The 18,798-nt window shown below is 38.4% G+C and overlaps 1 protein-coding gene across 1 annotated transcript in view; it reads left to right on the top strand.

Moving 5' to 3' along the window:
* The window catches only part of man1a1 (mannosidase, alpha, class 1A, member 1), a 198,545-nt gene that overhangs the window by 120,168 nt on the left and 59,579 nt on the right, over positions 1 to 18,798 (top strand). The window contains exon 5 of the mRNA XM_022662004.2: positions 14,471 to 14,565. Within this exon, the coding sequence (XP_022517725.2) occupies positions 14,471 to 14,565 (95 nt within the window). The remainder of the gene's footprint in view (positions 1 to 14,470; positions 14,566 to 18,798) is intronic.

Genomic DNA, 18,798 nt, shown 5'->3' with positions numbered 1-18,798 from the left:
GGTCAGCCTAATCAAAGCATCAGTGAGCTTAAAGGCAATATTGATTTAAAATGAAGATACTATGTGCTTGGCTTGAAAGAAGTACTGTCTGGAAATCAGTATGTAAGTGATCAGTATGTTTTTACAATGATTCCAGCTCTGAATATGTGTGTGTATCCAAGCTTGAATGTCTTAGCAATGGTAGGAGTCCTCAAAAACCTTGTAGGAAATGCAGGAAAACCATCAGTTTCTTTCTTCTGCGGTCTTTCTTACTCTGCCAGAGGCGGAGATGTACGCTTCCAAAACTTTGTTCAGGATTCCTGAAGAGGCTGTGCACAGTCTGAGTAGCCACTATCAGCTCCAGGCACTTAACTCCTCTGAATGGACGTCATTGTGTGGCTCCCTGTAGTTCCTGCCCAGCCTGTCTCCCATTAGTCGTCTGGCAGTGATGAAGAAACCTTCTGCCGACTCAGCTGGGAGCAAGCCACCACTTCCTTGGAACGTCCCAAAAGGGCAGAAAAGGCATTTACTATTGTATTGGTTCCCAACCTCCCTACACACACTCTTAGTGTCTGCAACAGCGTCTATGCAGTCTTTAGCTTGTTCTTACTCTATTTTTTTTTTTTTTAGCATTTTTTGTGCTGGTAGGGCTTGTGAATGATTGTGTTTTCTACTAGAAAGGCTACATGATTTGCTTATATTTCTATCGTCACAATCACATAATTTACATTACATGTGCCTGGGAAATAACAAAGTATTGTCTCTTAAGGTCTGTGGAAAATGCTCCTTTCCCCTTCTTTGGTCTTTGTGGCATTGCTTAACACTCTTGGGTTGACGAATGTGCTGGTGCATCAGATTTGATGTTTCTTAATCTATTAATCAATATTTTTTACAATAATTCATCAGAATAATACATTTCTCAATCCTTTTTTTTTATTTTATGTTTTATTGGTTATTGCAATTTGCAGGAAAATAGTACATTTAATCCATCTCAAAAAACAAACAAAAATAAACAAACATTTGTTGGTAGCACATCAAAGATAATAAGCACTAAAAGATTCTATGGAATAAATAAAGCAATAAAAACAGAAGTATAAGAAATATTACACCGTCAGTCAGATTTAAAGATTTAAATATTCTACTGCCTTTTCCCACATTTCATAGTTCATAATTTATTTTTTTGGGTTAAAAGAATAGGACACTCGTTCCATCAAAACATTTTTTCCATTAAATAGGTTTTTTTTAGTGCAGTTAAAGTGGACAGCTGTGGCTCTTTCCATTACAAAGAAAAATGTTTTCCTTGCCTGTTAATGCAGAGGATAAAATCATTTTAGCTACTACTTTGCTAAGTTTACACACAGAGGTGTCACCTAAAAGCATTAGTCTTGGAGACGTTTCTTGAATCTGAGTTGAATCTGAAGAGTCTGTGGAGCCTTTCAGCTTCATCTTATTGTGTGATTGTACATAACTAGACCTGCCAATATGTACACATTTTGCTTAATTAGCCCACATTTTGACCACCTATTACACTTGTACCATTTCAGGTTTTAATGCACGTATATAATTTGATCTCTCTTCTTTTTTTTTTCTATGCCATTCCATGTTTGTCTTTTGAGTGTGTTTTCAGTCACCCGCGCTTTCACACTGACCAGTTAGCAAGGACACTAATCCAGCAAGCTATCTATTGAGCCATCCGATACTTTCATCCATATTGGTACGCATAAAATTCGTTGGCAGATCTGTTTAGCTCGCATCTGGGGTTACGAGACTATGAATAACTTGCAAAAAAGCAAGTTCAAGTTTAAAAAAAAAGGGTAGAAAGGTACAAATCCACCAATAACAAATGAGCGGCAGCTGATGGGCGTGGATGATGAGTCAATAGACAAGATTAATAGTGCCAGTGATTTTGTACCATTTAGAGCATCTTCATTTTTATTTTTAGAAGGGCAACAGCCAGGCTCAACCCCAGCACTGCATTTATTTGCTGTTTTCCTGCTCTAACACATTCAGCTTCAGCCGAGGTGGAACATATTGATTAGTTGATTAGTTGGGTCAAGAGTGTTTGAACAGGATAAATGACTTAAAAGGTCAGAGACTCTCTAAGACCAGAGATGTGGTGCAGCTCTACAATTTAAAGTAATTTAGGTAGACATCTCTATCAGGACCTTTTTTTTTTTTTTTTTAGGGCCACTTCATAATCTGGTCCATGAATCAGTGATGAATGTGTTGTCCACCCTCACAGGATTATTAAAGCTTTGTGCCCTTAGTTTGAGGTCAGCCGGTGTTTAGGAAACTGTTCCAAAACCGTGTACCCTAAATTTACCCCTGTTCATACCCCAGTGTCTTCCTTCAATTAGCTTCCCCTTGACTGCCTCACCCTCTCCTAATTAAACACATACAAACTGTAGCAATCTCACTTTGCTGACTTAGAATAAATCCTTGCAAATGAGCAGCGTAATTGTTTTTAAGTGGCCTTTTGAAAAGCTTTTAGCCGAGTTTTGCGGGGCGTGATCTATTGTGCCAGCCCTCTAAATTCAGGAACAGTTATAATGCCATTAAGTGATCACAAAAGATGCTTAGTGCGGTGATGGGGGTTGAAACATTTTAGGCAGGTAGGGCAGTCGCAATAACGTTTACCATAATAGTCTCCTGCAGTTAAGCTTTATGGCTCAACTTTATAGTTCATTAAAAGGCAGACTTGACTGATCATATCAGGTACAGTCAGTTCTCTTTGTCTGGGGACTGTCGGCATCAGACGCTACTGTAGTAGTGTTTCAATGCTGACTGAGGATGTTTTCCAATAAAGTTAGTGTTAAATGAACCAGAACTCAGTTGTGTTAAAGTGAGAGGTAGTAAAGAACAACCTGCATCTAACTTTCATGCTTTTTTTGTGGTCAAAATATAAACAAACTCTAATGCCAAGATTAAGCTTCATGATATTTTTGTCTTTTACTAAGTCCACTATATCAGGTCTTGGTCAAGTGGCATAGACATTTGACATCGACCAATCATAGTTCATGTCATTGCGTGACTTTTAAAGGTCCTTGATGAGATGGAGAGAGGGTAATTTATGACCAGACAGGTATAAAGTACTAGAGACCCAGAGTTGAGTAAAAGTACAAGAACTCTATCAAAAAAGTGGCTTGAGTAGATGTTCTTTAGACTCCACATTTAAGTAGAAGTACTACTACTATTACTACTACTACTACTACTACTACTACTAAAGTATTCAACATTTTAGTACTTAATTTTTGCAAGTAATTTATTATAAAATGTATAACTCAAGTACTGAAAGTAGAAGTACAGTACTGTGTTCTGGAGTTATTAGAGAAAGCGGTGGAAAGTTTTCAGAGTGAAAGGCAGAATGGGAACAGCAAGATCATTTTGATCGCTTGATTCATTCAATGATGAGGAGCTTCACCAAACCCTGTGACAATGTAGAGCATCTACTGCTCTGGCAGTGATAATGTGGGTTTGGAATTTGGTGGGGAATATTGACCTAAAATAATATTTCAAAAGTATTTTTGCAATGTAATGGCAAGTAATGCGAATAATGCTTCCCTCTGCAGACAACATTTATAGAAATGCGGATTTAATTTTCCTGCAGGAATTGGCACACTGCCCACACTTCCAAAAGTACCAATTGGTTTTATATAATATTCTAATTTCTGAGACACAAAGGTTTAGGTAATCATCAACAATAAAAGAAAAAAAAAATAGATCACTTTTTATGAGTTTCACATTTTGAAATGAATTACTGAAATAGAATAACTTTTCAATGATATTCAATTTTTTGTTTAGATGAACCCATATGTATACCAAATGGCACTTGGTCCTCTGATTGGTTAGCACCAAAAACACATGTGAAACATGGTGAAAAAAAATACAAAATTATGTACACAGTGGACCTTCTGTTAGGATGTCTTGTGGCATCCCAAATGTTAAATGCCTGTTCTTTTGTCACACTGATTAATCATTGTTTAAAGTTTAAATTTAGGCCTTACCCTGGAATTGTATTGTCTAAATCTGGCTGGATTCGTGTAGTCTGATTCAGGCATTAGGGGGACTCTAGTGTCTTCTCATCCATGCTGTAGATCTGTAATTCATACCACTTTCAGAAAAAGCACAATGACCGCTGTGGTCAGCATCGAGATAACTGGTTTGTTGCCATGCATTACAGCGTTAATAAGGCCTGGTGTTTTATGATTCCACATCACTCTTGGTCTTCATTACCGGCACCATGACAGCCCAAAGTTACGTTAGTGAGGTCCTGATAGTGAGTTGATAGAACAGCAACAGTAACTCAAATAACCACTTGTTACAACCGAGGTCTGCAGAAGAACATCTCTGAACATCAGCACAGCACGTCCAACCTTGAGGCGGCTGGGCTACAGCAGCAGATCACCACACCGGGTGCTGCTCCTATCAGCTGAGAACAGGAAACTGAGGCTACATTTCACACAGGCTCACCAAAATTGGACAATAGAAGATTGGAAAAACATTACCTGTTTTGATGAGTCTCCATTTTTGCTGCAACATTCGGATGGTAGGGTCAGAATTTGGCATCAACAACATGAAAGCATGGATCCATTCAGCCTTGTATCAATGGTTCAGGCTGGCGGTGGTGCTGAAATGATGTGGGGGATATTTACAATTGAGGACAGTCTACCTGAGTATTGTTGCTGACCATGTCCATCCCTTTATGACCACAGTGTACCATCTTCTGATGCTAATTCCAGCAGGATAATGAGCCTTATCATTAAGCGTGAATCATCTCAGACTGCTTTCTTGGACACAACAATGAGTTCACTGTGCTTGAATGGCCTCCACATTCACCAGATCTCAATCCAATGGAGCACCTTTGGGATGTGGTGAAACGGGAGATTCCCATCATGGATGTGCAGCCTACAAATCTGCAGCAACTGCGTGATGCTATCATGTTAATATGGACCAGAATCTCTGAGGAATGTTTTCAGTACCTTGTTGAATCTATTTCACAAAGAATTAAGGCAGTTCTGAAGGCAAAAGCGGGTCCAACCCGGTACTACCAAGATGTACCTAATAAAGTGGCCAGTGAGTGTATGTTATTTTGTTTGTTGCTCATTTCATATTTTATATAAAGCAGTAGCGAATCAAGGCATCTGACAGGGGGGTTGAACTCTACATTGCAGCTGCCTAGCATCACCCTTTAATCAAGCTAAAATCACTGTGAAGCTCTGGCTTTTGTGCTTTGGTGGCTTATTGCTGCAATCTGTCCCAACTGTGAATACAGTTTTTGAAGTGTTTGAAGTGTCTGCGTATATATGCTTAAAATACATGACTCTGCAGCCCAAGTGTGAAGACACCCTTTAATATAATGAGCTGGCATATGTGTGTATGATAATGCTGTGTAGTCTTGCGCACTGTTCATTCCTCTCTGTTTTCATTATGATAAATGCTGCTTTCTTCAGTCCTCTTTGTTACCGTGGAGTAAATTCTTGAGTTTAAATGCTTTTTGGCTTCTTTTGGTTTCATTTAATAATGCAACCTGACCTTGCTTCTTATGCATGATGCTCTTTCCTGTTTACTTCTGTTTGATCTGATAATAGCCTCCCTTTCTCTGCATTTAATCTTTCAGGCCCAGATCAGCCCTCCAGGAGTGTCTGTAGGAACAGCACTCTGTTTGATGAAATTTTGAAACATTGCTTCCATTTAGAACATTGTCATTCATTATGGATTTTTTTTACCAGGCCAGTAGCATGTGCAGAGCAGTGCTTTCCAGTGGTGGTGCTGGTGGTGGTGAATACATCACGACTTCCCTTTCGTATTAGATTAGCCCCTAGCAATCATAAGTGTTCTACACTTAACACTAGAAACATTTGCTTTTACTGATAGCTGATTTCAGGTGGTCTACACTGCTCTTTGGAGGTCTTTTGAAGGTCGATAAAAATTGGTCTGCCAGACTAGGGGTGGGCACTATGGCCCTAAAATAATATCGTATCAACGATATCTCATGGTATTTTCACGATAATGACACTCTTGGTGATATGACAAAACACTGACTTAGAAAAATTAGTCTTTCAAGAATGCACTACTGCAACAAAATGAAAATGAATTTTATTTTTTATGGCATATAATATGATATTTGGCACACCTAACTGAGATATTAAAAAAATATACAAGAAGTTTGATCAGATTTGTAATGGAAGCCAATGATCCAGAATGTCATGATACTAATAATGCAATCCAAATATTTTTATATATCCAGGATTAAAGTAAAATAAATGATACTGGACAGATATAACCTTTCTGTAGTAGATATATAGTGGGATATGAGAACAGTGTGAACATTTCTTTTGTTAAAAACAGCAAAAAAAGTAGTACCCTCCTGTGATAATTAGGGGTGGGTGATATGGCACGATATTTCAGGGTATAATTTAGTTCACAATATAAAAAAAATGTTGCAGATATTATTGCGTACGATACGATATAGCACACCCCTAGACCAGATAGTATATTGCATTTGATTTTGGTAATTAAGGTCATGCTACTCATCAAGCCTGGTGATGGCAAACAAACTTGCTTATTTAAGCCATGCATGTCAACCAGTATGCTGGACCTTTTTGTCATTTTTAGGACCAACTATAGACCAACCAGCTAAACCATCAAGCATGTAGAGTTTGTTCATGTTGGTCTTGCTGGTCTAGAATGGTCAAGTTGATTATGTTAGTAGACCAACTTAAACAGCAAACTCAAAAACATTCCCTATACTGGCCAACAAGCATGGTAAGAATTGGTCATACCTTAGGTGTTGCTTGTTTGTTAATCATGTATTACAGCTAAACAAGAGCAAGCGTCAAACTCCAAAAACAAAAACATACCAGAAGCTGGTCAACTAGCATTGTCTTATCATGGTCAAGCTTGGGAATAATGGTAGATGGGCTTGGTTAGAGTGATCATACGTCTAGACCAGCCCGATAAATCAAACTCAAACCCAAACATACTCTAAGCTGGTCAGGAGCTAAGCTGATCAATCAGGTTGACCAGCTCTGACTGGCCTTTTTCGTTTTCTTATTTACAGCAGAGTAGTGTTTGAACCATGTTTTTGTTTTTGCCTTCTGTTAGGTTTCTAGTTTGGGCACTCATAATAAAGCAGAAACATGTATCAAAAACAGACATATGTTATTTTGGGTGTAAAATATTTGTTTGTGTGTGTGATCACATGGAAAGGAAGCTACCTTTATCTCTTAGATCCTTTATGTAGTAATACAGTTACTTATCAATACCATTGATTGGTTTAGTAAGATGTCTTGGTATAACTAAGAATCTAAAAACTAAAAATCTTAGTTGGGAGCAAATATGAAGTGATCATTCTTAGTCTAGAAACTGAGTGAACTATTTAGAATAGTAGACATTATGAAATCCTCACCAGGCTCTCTTTAGTTCGGAGCTTCACTATGCTAATCCTGGTCATCCACCTTCCTTCAGAAATTAGTTCCAACCCTAATGAATCCAAGCATTGAAGGCCTTCAGGACCATCTGAATATTACAGCTAGTTGTTGTGGATATCATGCCTTCTTCTCCCCAGGCAAGGATCAGAAGAATTGTGGTGGGTTTTGGCAGGGTCCAACAGCACCGTCCAATCAGTACTTGTAGACTTCAATAGTAATTTGGTGAAAGGACCACAAAGTTCTACTGTCAGCCTACACTCGCATTGCAATTCATCTTATTTAGACAGTCAGCCCACATTTGGCAGCCCCGAAGGACGCAACAGGAGAACCATGAGCTTTGGAAATCAGGCAAACACACGCAAGCACAAGCATTCACCTGTTCATGTGTTTCTGTTCTCCTGCTCTACTGCTGAAAAATGGCACTCCTTAAAACACAGCTCAAGGATGAAACCAATTAAACATGAAAATGTTTTTTCCCCTCCACGTTTCTTCAGGGTGTTTGCTGTCTACAGAGCTAATGATAACTTCTCATTAAAATCAAATCATGGTTTACCGTAGAAATGAAATTAAGGAGAAGCTTATCAGACTGTAATTAAGCCTTAGCCGGCACTAAAAAGGATCGTCGGAGTAAATCACCATTGACATTGCAGTGCTTAAGACCTCAGTGATTCTTTTTGGGGGGTTTTTAATTCATATTAGACTGCGAAGTTAGGAATTTTGGAGAGAAAGATTATTAGAAGCCTTTTTCTGTGCAGATGGAGTTTAGCTCAAAGTTTTAAAAGTGCTGAAAAACTGCCTACAGCCAAAAATGTAAAAAAAAAAAATAATAATAATAATTTTTGAAACTAAATCTCTTTAGTTTCTTTAGAAGTGTTAACAGCTCAGCAAGAAGATAAGGGTACAGGATCTGTTAAACCCATCTAAAGTCGTGGACTTTGCATCGCTTAGATCTCAGTTACACCTGGTTGCTTTGTGTGTGTCTTGAGTTTCAGAATTATCTGGAGTATCTGAATAAGATGCACCAGATGTATTAAAATGCATTATAACATGGAAAAAGTTATAGAAACAGTTATACATAAACAGTCAAATAATTGCTGCACAATGCAATTTGCGCTATATATATTTTTTTATTATTATTTACAGATTTGCATACTGCATTTGTTTTAGTCAGACTATTTATATGTGCATTTGACTACCAAGTGTAAATGCATGTGGCTTAAATCTAATCAGGATCTTGCCGTTTTCTTAGATATGTTATTTAAAACGCTCAGGTGCCAATGTTTTAAGTTAGGGATGCACTGACACCACTGACATACTGAAGTGGCCAAACAGATTTCCCACAGATTTTTAATTGATATTGAAACCCATTTATTTCACCTTTAAATAAATCACATTACTTAAATGTTTTTCTTTTAAATATAAACAACTGAAAACTATAATTTCAATGTAATTAACACTTTTTTTTCTGGCAGACAAACAACAAAGCATAATACAATTAGATCAGCAGTCCTATTTTACTCCTAAATTTACCTCAGCAGGCTAGTGCTAGTGCTACTAGTATTATGTACATTGAACTGTACATAGAGAAAGGTGGATGATCTTTTTGTAAAGAAACAAAAATTATACAGCTGACTTAACTCTACGTGTCTTTGAGCTTAGTAGTAAATTAATACTCAATATTAATTCGATATAAATATCAATACATTTTCTTTTTGGAAGTAGAGTGGTTTTGGTTGCCAAATATTATGATCATGCCTAGTTTTAAGAGCTAACGTCATATTGCAAGCCGTTGCTTTATATGCAGTGTTTCAGCTTTGTAGGCAAAACCCTACGAACAGGAGCTCGGTGGGCCCAATTAGAGCCGCACTTTTACTTATTCTCTTATATAGAGTGGTTAACCTCAATATAATGCGTACTCAATCATCCATTCCAATTATGGCATTATTTTTGACACCTCGCTGCTTTCAGTTCTCTCCTTTGTCATCAGCGCTGTGTGATCTTATGAACTTCCCAATCACTGTTGGCAGTTTGGAAGATGACTTGGATGATGGCGGGAGCCAGGTTTATTTATTCAGAGGCGCTGAGTTTACTCAGAGGCGTTCAGGCTTTATTATAGACATTAATCAAAGAGATCCAGACCGGCTCCTCATAATCCTGAAATATTCATGCTGGGCTAATAAAATGTGATGTCGGGAGACTTTCTGATTGCCTTCTCTTTCTGTGCTTTGGATGTGGACATGATGGTCCATTATACCAGCACCACTGCACAGTTGTAGTCTTCTGAACTGAACTTTTCCTTGCCACTGTGTCACCATAAAATTGGCATCTCTGTGGTGCTGCTCATAAGAGGCGTGGACCTGTTTTTCCAGTAAAGCGGCTTTGTGACAACCTTTGTTGTAAAAAGCGCTATATAAATAAAATTGAATTGAATTGAATTGAACACAGCAGATACTAGGGGTTTTGAATCTCTAGGTATCTTATGATTTGCTTTGATAAGGATTTAGAAGTCTTGGTGCTTCATGGTGAGATCTTTTCCTTCTAATCACCAAATCCACAGCTTTCACTCGTGTGGATCGCATTCACTGCTCCTGATTGGAGCACATGCGACTGTGTCCTTTGTGCTCATCAATCGGCAACTCTGAATGCTGGAGGTGAGTTAAGGTGGGCTATTTGACTAAAGCTTGTACTTGTTATTATTATGTTTCACTACAGCTCTACACTACAAGTCTTTTACACACTGTATTTCTCCTTTAATACAGGGGATGCCGGTCGGATTTGCCGCTCATCCATCTTGTGCTTCTATTATGTGCACAGCTAGGCCAGTCCCCATAATTACACCATTAACGTATCGTATGATAGACATGACCTTTATAATATTTGATAATGGTGATGTCGTATATTGTGTTTATTTTTGTTAGTTCACATATATAACAGTAAACAGTATTTTAACCAGTGTTTCAATGACCAATCCCTTAATAACAGTGACTCCATACACACAGTGTGAAATGCATTAGGTGAAGAAAAAAGGATATATATTTTTCAAACTATGATTGATTAATTCAATGTTGTCTTGTTTGTTATAATGTAATTTGTTATGCTGGCTTTGTTTTGCTATTGTATTATCGTTATGTCAGTGGCACTTAATGGTCTTAAAATGACAATAATATTGTTTATCGCAATCACAATGTCCGAGATGATTGTGACAAGCCTATACACAGCAGATAACTGTCCAGGAGCCACACTTACACATATCTGATTAGGGCTGCACGATATATCGTTTAAGCATCATCATTGTGATGTGCACATGTGCAATAGTCACATTGCAGGACATGTGTTATTTATTATGTTATTTAAGTCAAACACGTCATGTTGCAACGTTCTAATTCTTGACACAAGAAGTAGATACACAGCGCTGTCTTTGTGTCTGTGTGAGTGACAGACTGCTGCTGTTGCCTGAGAAACGCGAGGGGAGGGCAGGAGTAAACATGAGGTAACTGCATGGCATCCATACACATGGTTGGGCACGTGCTTGTAAACGCACGTGTCGAAAGCTGTGCACCTCAGTCCAGCACAGTTTGTTGCGCAGCTATTTCCAGTTACAGCTGAAATCACGCTTTTAATCCCAGGAAAAAAGCTCTTATTTACCTTTAAAAAAAGCCATTTAGATGCCTGATTAAAGGGCTGATTACTGTTATGCTGTTTTCCTTAGCGTTTTCCTTTCTGTAGAGTGTTCGGCACTGACTCAGCTCTTGATCAGCCTGGATACGAGACAGCACGGGGTGGGGGGGGGTGCTGGTGACATCATGGGCCCTGGCCCAGCCTTGTTTAATTTTGCTATATATATATATATATATATATATATATATATATATATATATATATATATATATATATATATATATATATATATATAGTTGAAAAACAGAACATTTGCAATGTAAAATTTTTCCAATATCATGCAACCTTACTTTTTTCTTACTTTCCACCGTTTGCATTCAGTCATCATTAAGTTCTCACTTAATACCTATTGTCTAGATGCATCTAAAAATCAAAAATTTCCCATCCCTAGCAGACGTACACTGCTGGTGTCTGGAGAAGCAGAACACTGGCCTAGTTAACTCCAGAGTGGAGGCTCAGCCAGGCTGGGGAATACTGCTCTGAATTTAGTGCTACAGGTTAACAGCTGACCTTGTGTTGATGCGCCAAGGACAAGCAGACTGAGCTCCATCTGCATATGTGTGAGAGTATGTGTGTGTGTGAGTGTGTCTCAGATTTCTTTAAACACTTGGGCTGTGATGTACGCAGGCTCAGTGGGACGCTGAAGGAAAGATGAGCTCCAACGTGAACAGAGTCAATAATTCAGTGAGGTGGAAGCCCCAGCTTGTCTGTTCTTGGTGCCACTCCTTTGCTGTACTTTTAGGAACATTCTGTGCTTAATGGTCTTTTGAAAAACCATCACCACATGTCTGCTCTCCATTTCCAGCCAGTTAGGTTAGCTCAGCTCTTTTACTTTTCCTCTGAATTCTGACGAGCTGTCAGCCGCTCGGCTCCTGTCCTCTCCGGCCGTATGATTTCACGAGTCTCTCGCTATTCTGGGGCGGTGCTGAAGGGACCCTTCGAGTGCTCCATTTCTGACGCTTTTGGATTGGATTATGCCCGGGACTTGAGCAAATCCTGGTTCTCTTGAGTGCGATTTGCATGCAGCTTTGTGGAGCCTTCATGGCCGCCCTACTGACAAACCTGATTGGTGCTGCTCTAAAGTGATTGGCCGAGTGAAGGACCCAAGAAGCCTGTTGTTCCTCGTGAAGTGGCCGGTTCTCTGACTGCTTAAGGTCAGTCTCGAATAAAGAGAGCGCAATCTCAGTGCAAGCAATTATGAACTCTTGTGTAGTATTTCAGATTTTATATTTCAATATTTAGTATTTCAGTCATAAGCAGAACCTTGTTTCATTGTTACAGTTTTTGGCCATTTATTAAAAATAAATGCTTTGTGTGTATATGTGTTTTTGTGTGTGTGCTACTGATTAAATGTTTTAGAACACCCCCATTTTCTCCCATTCTTTTGTGGCATTTAAGCTCTTCAGGTCCAGTCAATAAACACAAATAGAAATAGTACAAAACCTTGTGTGCAAAATTTTGCAGGGCCTTTAAGGAAAATAAATGAACTAAAAACTGTAAAAAGCCATGAAAAAACTGGAAATTGATTATAAAAAAAACTTAAATTTACAAAGCTTTTGTGTGTAGTAAAGCAGTTTAGAAATATATCATCTTACTGCACTCTCTACTTAAGCATTTACACACATACACAGTACATTCACACTTTCATCATTATAACTAGAAAAACACACAAACACATATAACTCTAACTATTAAAAGGATATTTTTTTAATTTAGAGAAATTACAGCTTGATTTTGAACACATTCAAAAGACTTTCGGAAACTGGAGAAAACTGATACAGGCTAGCTCAGCTTAACATTGGACTAAGTCTCCTAAATGTGTCAGCAGTGAAGAAAAGAGTTAATCAGTAAAAGTCATTGCTAAGATAAGAAAATAAAAAAAGCATACTATTTGTGTGCCTTGTCTGTTCAACATTAATCCATGACGATACACATTGATAGATGTGCCCAGAAACAGAGGCATTTTGGCAAGTTTAGTAAGCACAAGTGCTCAAAAAGAACAATCTTTTTGTTGTTTTTCCCTGACGTTTTTCTGAATTTTGCACAATTTTATCTTTACATGTGAAATTCTTGCTTATGATCGAGTTTTGTTACTCTGTCTGTGTTCGGCAGCACTGATATAGAGGTGGAGATAAGTGACCTTATCTCTAACCTGCAGCAGTGAGATCTGTGGAAAGTGAAAGTGAAAGCAGACACTGATGCTCAGTATCGTTAGTACTGCTGTTCGTCAAAACACTGTTGTTTAAACTTGTCCTGTGTTTAAATACCTGCTGCTTGTACACTTACCAGTGGTTTTATATTAAAGGCTATGGTGAAGGAGAAGTTTATTCTGGATAAACCTTAAATATTATACTACAGGGTCCAGTTTTGAGTTATTTGATTAGTTTTTATGTTGTTGTACAGGCTTGAACCAGTTAGTTACTATAGTTACTAGAACCTCTCTTCCATTCTAGGTCCTTGAGGGTTTCAGATCAGTTGCTCCTGGCTGTTCCTAGGTCTCGGCTAAAGCTCAGGGGTGATGCAGCCTTTGCATTTGCAGCATCCAGACTTTGGAACAGCCAAAACAGTCTAAAACAAGGCTGAAAACTTTTTGCATCATTGTGTTTTTTTATCTACCTAATGTTCAGTTCTTGTTATTGTTTTTGATTGTGAGTGTATAGCCCTTTTGTTTTTAAATGTGCTTTATGAATAAATGATATAGCTTACTTTAAGTATATATACTTTCTTTGTGGAGTGCTTAAAGAAATACAATAATAAAGTAATTAAAAAAAGATACACATCATTTTAGTGTGTCCTGTTTTTCAGTCCAGATAGAATCAGTGTTACATCAATACTTATAAGCTAAGGCAAAATAAAACATATTCTGATCTAAGAACTATCGTATATCTATTACAGATACTCAGTATCAGAGAGGGAAATAAAAGCCCTGATCTAGTGCATTTAATATCTCTGTTCATGAGAAGGGAACTGAAGCTGAAAGGAAAGGAAGCTGTGAGAAAAGATGACTGGCAGACAGCACCAGGTTAAGAGTGGACCAGGGCCCACACACACACACACACACACACACACAGCTTTATCTGATCTGTTCTTATCTGCCTGCTGCAGGATCCTAGCCTCCATACACATTGGCGGCCCCTGTGTCCATCCGTCCATTTGTCTGTCTCTCTGCCTGGTGGAACTGAGCCACCCAAGAGAAACAGAATAAAGTGAGGGGGCATGACGGTGGGTTTAGGGCAGGCAGTGCAGCCATATGCTGTGTGCCGTAGTGCTGCAATGTCAGCGAGCAAGAGAGACCTGACAGCCCCTGACAGCAGCTTTACTGAAAGACTGATGAGTCTCTCACTCTCTCCCTCTCTCTTTCTCTCTCTCTCTCTCGTTCTCAGGTGTTCAGGAGGAAGGCTATAGAGCTGGGCGAGAAGCTGTTACCTGCATTCAAGACCCCCACTGGAATCCCTTGGGCTCTTCTCAATCTGAAGAGGTCAGTAAAGCTATCTTTCTTGTGATCTTCCTCTCATAGTATTTGTCTCACTCTCTCTTTGTGTCTCACTCTTTCTCTGTCTGCCTCTCTCTCTGTCCGTCTCTCTCGTACATTTTGCACACTTTCACTCACCTCCCTCCCTCTGCCTCTCTTTATCTTTCTCTTTTGTGCTTGCTCTTGCTCATTTCTCTCTCTTCATCATGCTCTCTCTCTCTCCCTCTCTTCCTCTTGCACCCTGCTTCTCTTTATCTCTCTCTCATTCTTGCTCTTTCTCAAGAAAGATTCTTTCTTTCTTTCTCAACCTCTTGTACCTTTTATGTTCACTTTTTTTACTCTCATACTTTCTCATATATCTTGTGTTGTGTTCTTCTCTCTCCTCTCTTTCAGTCTTACTCTCAATCACAGTCTTTTTCTTTCATAGGATCATTAAGGTGAACTGAACCCTAAATGATGAATATTCACTTATTAAAAATACAAAAAAAAATTAAAGGCTGTATGATATCCAAAACACACGTTTCCATAAGTTTGTTACTGTGAGCTTATGGGTATTATGCATGTTCTGACAGGGACAGTAATGTGTTGTTATATGTTTCTCTGACCACCTCTGAATGTGGTTTAAGTGATCTGATTCCGGTGCGTCATTGCGACACATTGTGCTTCATTCACACCTGTACTTTGTACTGCCACTTAAAATCTCATTCTTCAGGATGTATGTGACCTGGCATCCAAGATTTAATGTAGTTTTTCCAACTTACATATATCCAATTCATCTTATTACTCAAGATGAAAATATAATCCCTATAACAGTCCAAATGTATAGTAACTAAAGGTTTTTACTACACCTGCATTCTTGTTCTGTTCCTACATGTTGTACTTTACACAAGTTTATCTGAGGTGACAGTTGAGTCGATTTGCTTATGTTGAAACACCGGGAGAGATGCAAATAAGGCATGCTTTATCATTTAAATTTCACCTAGATAAATTATAATAATTATATAAGTCTTCTGTGGAGACGTGTTCTCTGGAGTGACTAATAACACTTCTCTATCTGGCAATCCGATGGACGAGCCTGGGTTTGGCAGTTGCAGGACAGCAGTACTTGCCTGACTGCATTGTGCTGAGTGTAAAAATCATATTCCTAAACCTTGTGGAAAGCCTTCCCAGAAGAGTTGGAGCTGTTCTAGCTGCAAAGGGTGGGCTGGCATCATATTAAACCCTATGGATTAAGAAGGGGGTGGCACTCTATATAGGTATAAATTGTTGTTAAATCTCTTAATAAACCAAACACTGTCTGGACACGAGTGTGGTGATCTCGCTGTCAGGCAATGCTCTTGTCTCTGAATCATGCTCCCTTTACTGATCAGGCAATGAAGTGGTGTTTTTGTAGGGTTTCCAAATTTGGGCACTGGATGTTCTGTAAGTGTAATGAAAAGGTAAACCTAGTCGTTAGTCTAAAACGGTGTTCACAGGTTTTCAATCACCTAAAACTCACTCAGCTAAAAATACTCGGATACATGTGGACAGGGCCTTATTTAGTTGTCCCTAGTCAGAGTCGGAGTAAGACAGTGAGTGTGCTGTGCAGTGGGTTAGTCCCTGAACTTCTCCTCAGAGAACTGAGGTAATATTTGCAGTGATAATCCAATACATGGTTTGGTTTAATCAGTTCTTTATCAAATTAAACTAAATTACAGTGTGCTGGCGGAATGTTTTAATATATCTATCTAAAGTATACAGCTCTGGAAAAAATTAAGAGATCACTTCAGTTTTTGAATCAGTTTCTCTGATTTAACTATTTATAGGTATATGTTTGAGTAAAATTAACATTGTTGTTTTATTCTATAAACTACAGACAACATTTCTCCCAAAATCCTACTAAAGATACTGTCATTTAGAGCATTTATTTGCAGAAAATAAGAAATGACTGAAATAACAAAAAAAGACGCAGAGCTTTTAGACCTCAAATAATGCAAAGAAAACAAGTTCATATTCATAAAGTTCAGAAATCAATATTTGGTGGAATAACCCTGGTTTTTAATCACAGTTTTAATGCATCTTGGCATCCTGTTCTCCTCCACCAGTCTTCCGAAGTTAAGTTAACAGAACTCCAGATAAGGAAATGAGTGGTTGAATGCACTACAGGAATCACTAGGGCTCTAGGGCAGATATGGCTTCTATTGTTTCATTGTTATTTTATTTTATTTAGGTGGAACACTAAATGAATGGTTGCTATGGGAAACTTTTTTTTTTAAATAATGTTGAGTTGGTTGGTTAATTAAATAGTAATACAGTACCAGTCACACACCTTGAATTTTGTGTTTTTTATTATCATTAAACTCATTAATTTCATTAATAAATTTTCTACATTGTAGATTATTACTAAAGTCATCCAAACATATAGAATTATTTAGTAAACAAAAACAAAAGATGTTTTATATTTTAGGTTTCTCACACTAGGCACCTCTTTTTCCTAGACGACAGTTTTGCACATCTTGGCTGGATTTTTTTTCAGTCAGCTTTATGAGGTAGAGTCACCTGGAATAGTTTTCACTTATCAGCTGTGCTGAAACTGTCAAGAGTTCATTACTTTAGTGAATTTATTTCCTCTTAATGTGTTTGAGAGCATCAGTTGTAAAGTTGTGAAGAGGTAGAGTTGGTATACAGTGAAAAGCTCTGTTTGAGTAATGATCTAATCCATATTATGACAAGAACTACTCAGCTAAGTAAAGTAAAAAATACTTTAAGAAATGAAGCTCAGTCAATCTGAAAAAAATCAAGAACTTTTGTCTTTTGACTGGTACTGTATATTGGTTAGATGATTATAGAAATATCTGGTGTCGCTAGATTTGAATTGTCACTTATCCTGGATGTAGTACAAGAGGTTAAAAGCATGCATTTAAAGGGTTAAATGGTGAAGTCAAGCATTGGTCTGTTGATTCACGGCTTTCGCTTTTTTTTTCAGTCATTAAAAAGAGATTTTCTGCTGCCTGTGCCCTTGCTGCCGGCCTTCAGAGGGAAGTGGCCCCATAGTACCCGGTTCACTGCTCGCCTCCGCAGTCAAGACATTTTCAGCCCGGCCTTTTTTTTTTCTCTCTTTCTTTTTTTTCCTCTTTCCTCTTATTTTAGCGCGGTCGTCTTCGGATTATTACGATTATTCAGATAATTATGGGCCGACAGTGGAGAATGAAATGGGTTCTACTGCGGTTATCATTGCAGAAGCACACGGTCCCCTGCAGCCAGTGGCAGTGTGGCTGAAGCAGCAGCAGCAGCTGCAGTCAGACAAGCGGAAGAGTGTGGTTCACCCCGGCAGCTTAAACACAGCACAGCCTCTCCGTCCGCACACTTTACACCCATTTCATTTTTCGCTTTTTACTCAGTTCAGATTCAAATAAAAACAACAGGCAGCCAAAACGCAAAGCGTGGACCCCTTGCAATGTTTCTGCCTCATTAGAGGTGCCTGATTTTAGTGAATGTTAGCATTAGTCATTACATTTGTGATTCACACATAAAGCAAAGCTTAACTTTCTCTTCTCCCTAAGCAAGTCTAATCATTTCGTGTGGCAATATCCAGTTTCCGAAACGCAGTTTCTCTGAAAAGCAGCTGAAATGTGTGTCTAACTGCAATTTTTATGATTTATTGCCATGTTTTCTGCACACACAGGTGGCAGACTCCACCAGTACCCGGTGCACGGCTCACTGAATAAAGCAGGCCAAAAAAAAGAAAGGAAAAACAAACCCACACTGTTTAGCAAACACAGCCAGCACTATATGACTGTAACAAACAGGAACAATCCCAGTGATCAAAGCATATGCAGGCATGTAGTGCAGAAAGGCCCTTAACTTCAGTGCCTGCATAGTTCTGAAGAGCAAATTAGCTTTCTCTTTCTCTTTGCATACACACACACACACATATACACACACATGACTCACAAAGCTTTATTCCAACTTTGAACATTGGAGGGGGAAAAAACTGAAAAAAAAAAAAAAAATCCAACATCACTGAAACAATAAAAAACAGACCAGTCAAATACTCTGTTGTTGATATTCATTCAAACGACATCAATCATGTTTTTTTGTTTTTTTTTCTCCATTTTTTAGTTGAATGTTGAAAAGCAAAGATGACTGTATCAGTGCTGACTTTGTTCCTGTATCAAGCACAAACAGAATCAGCCCTCAGTAATGTTCCACTTTAGCATCATGTCCAGAGTCTGTACACTTCAAATCACTAGCTCAATT

The sequence above is a fragment of the Astyanax mexicanus genome, chromosome 1 (genome assembly GCF_023375975.1).
Source record: "Astyanax mexicanus isolate ESR-SI-001 chromosome 1, AstMex3_surface, whole genome shotgun sequence".
Classification (NCBI taxonomy): Eukaryota; Metazoa; Chordata; class Actinopteri; order Characiformes; family Acestrorhamphidae; genus Astyanax; species Astyanax mexicanus.
This window is presented reverse-complemented; position numbering and strand designations above follow the sequence as displayed.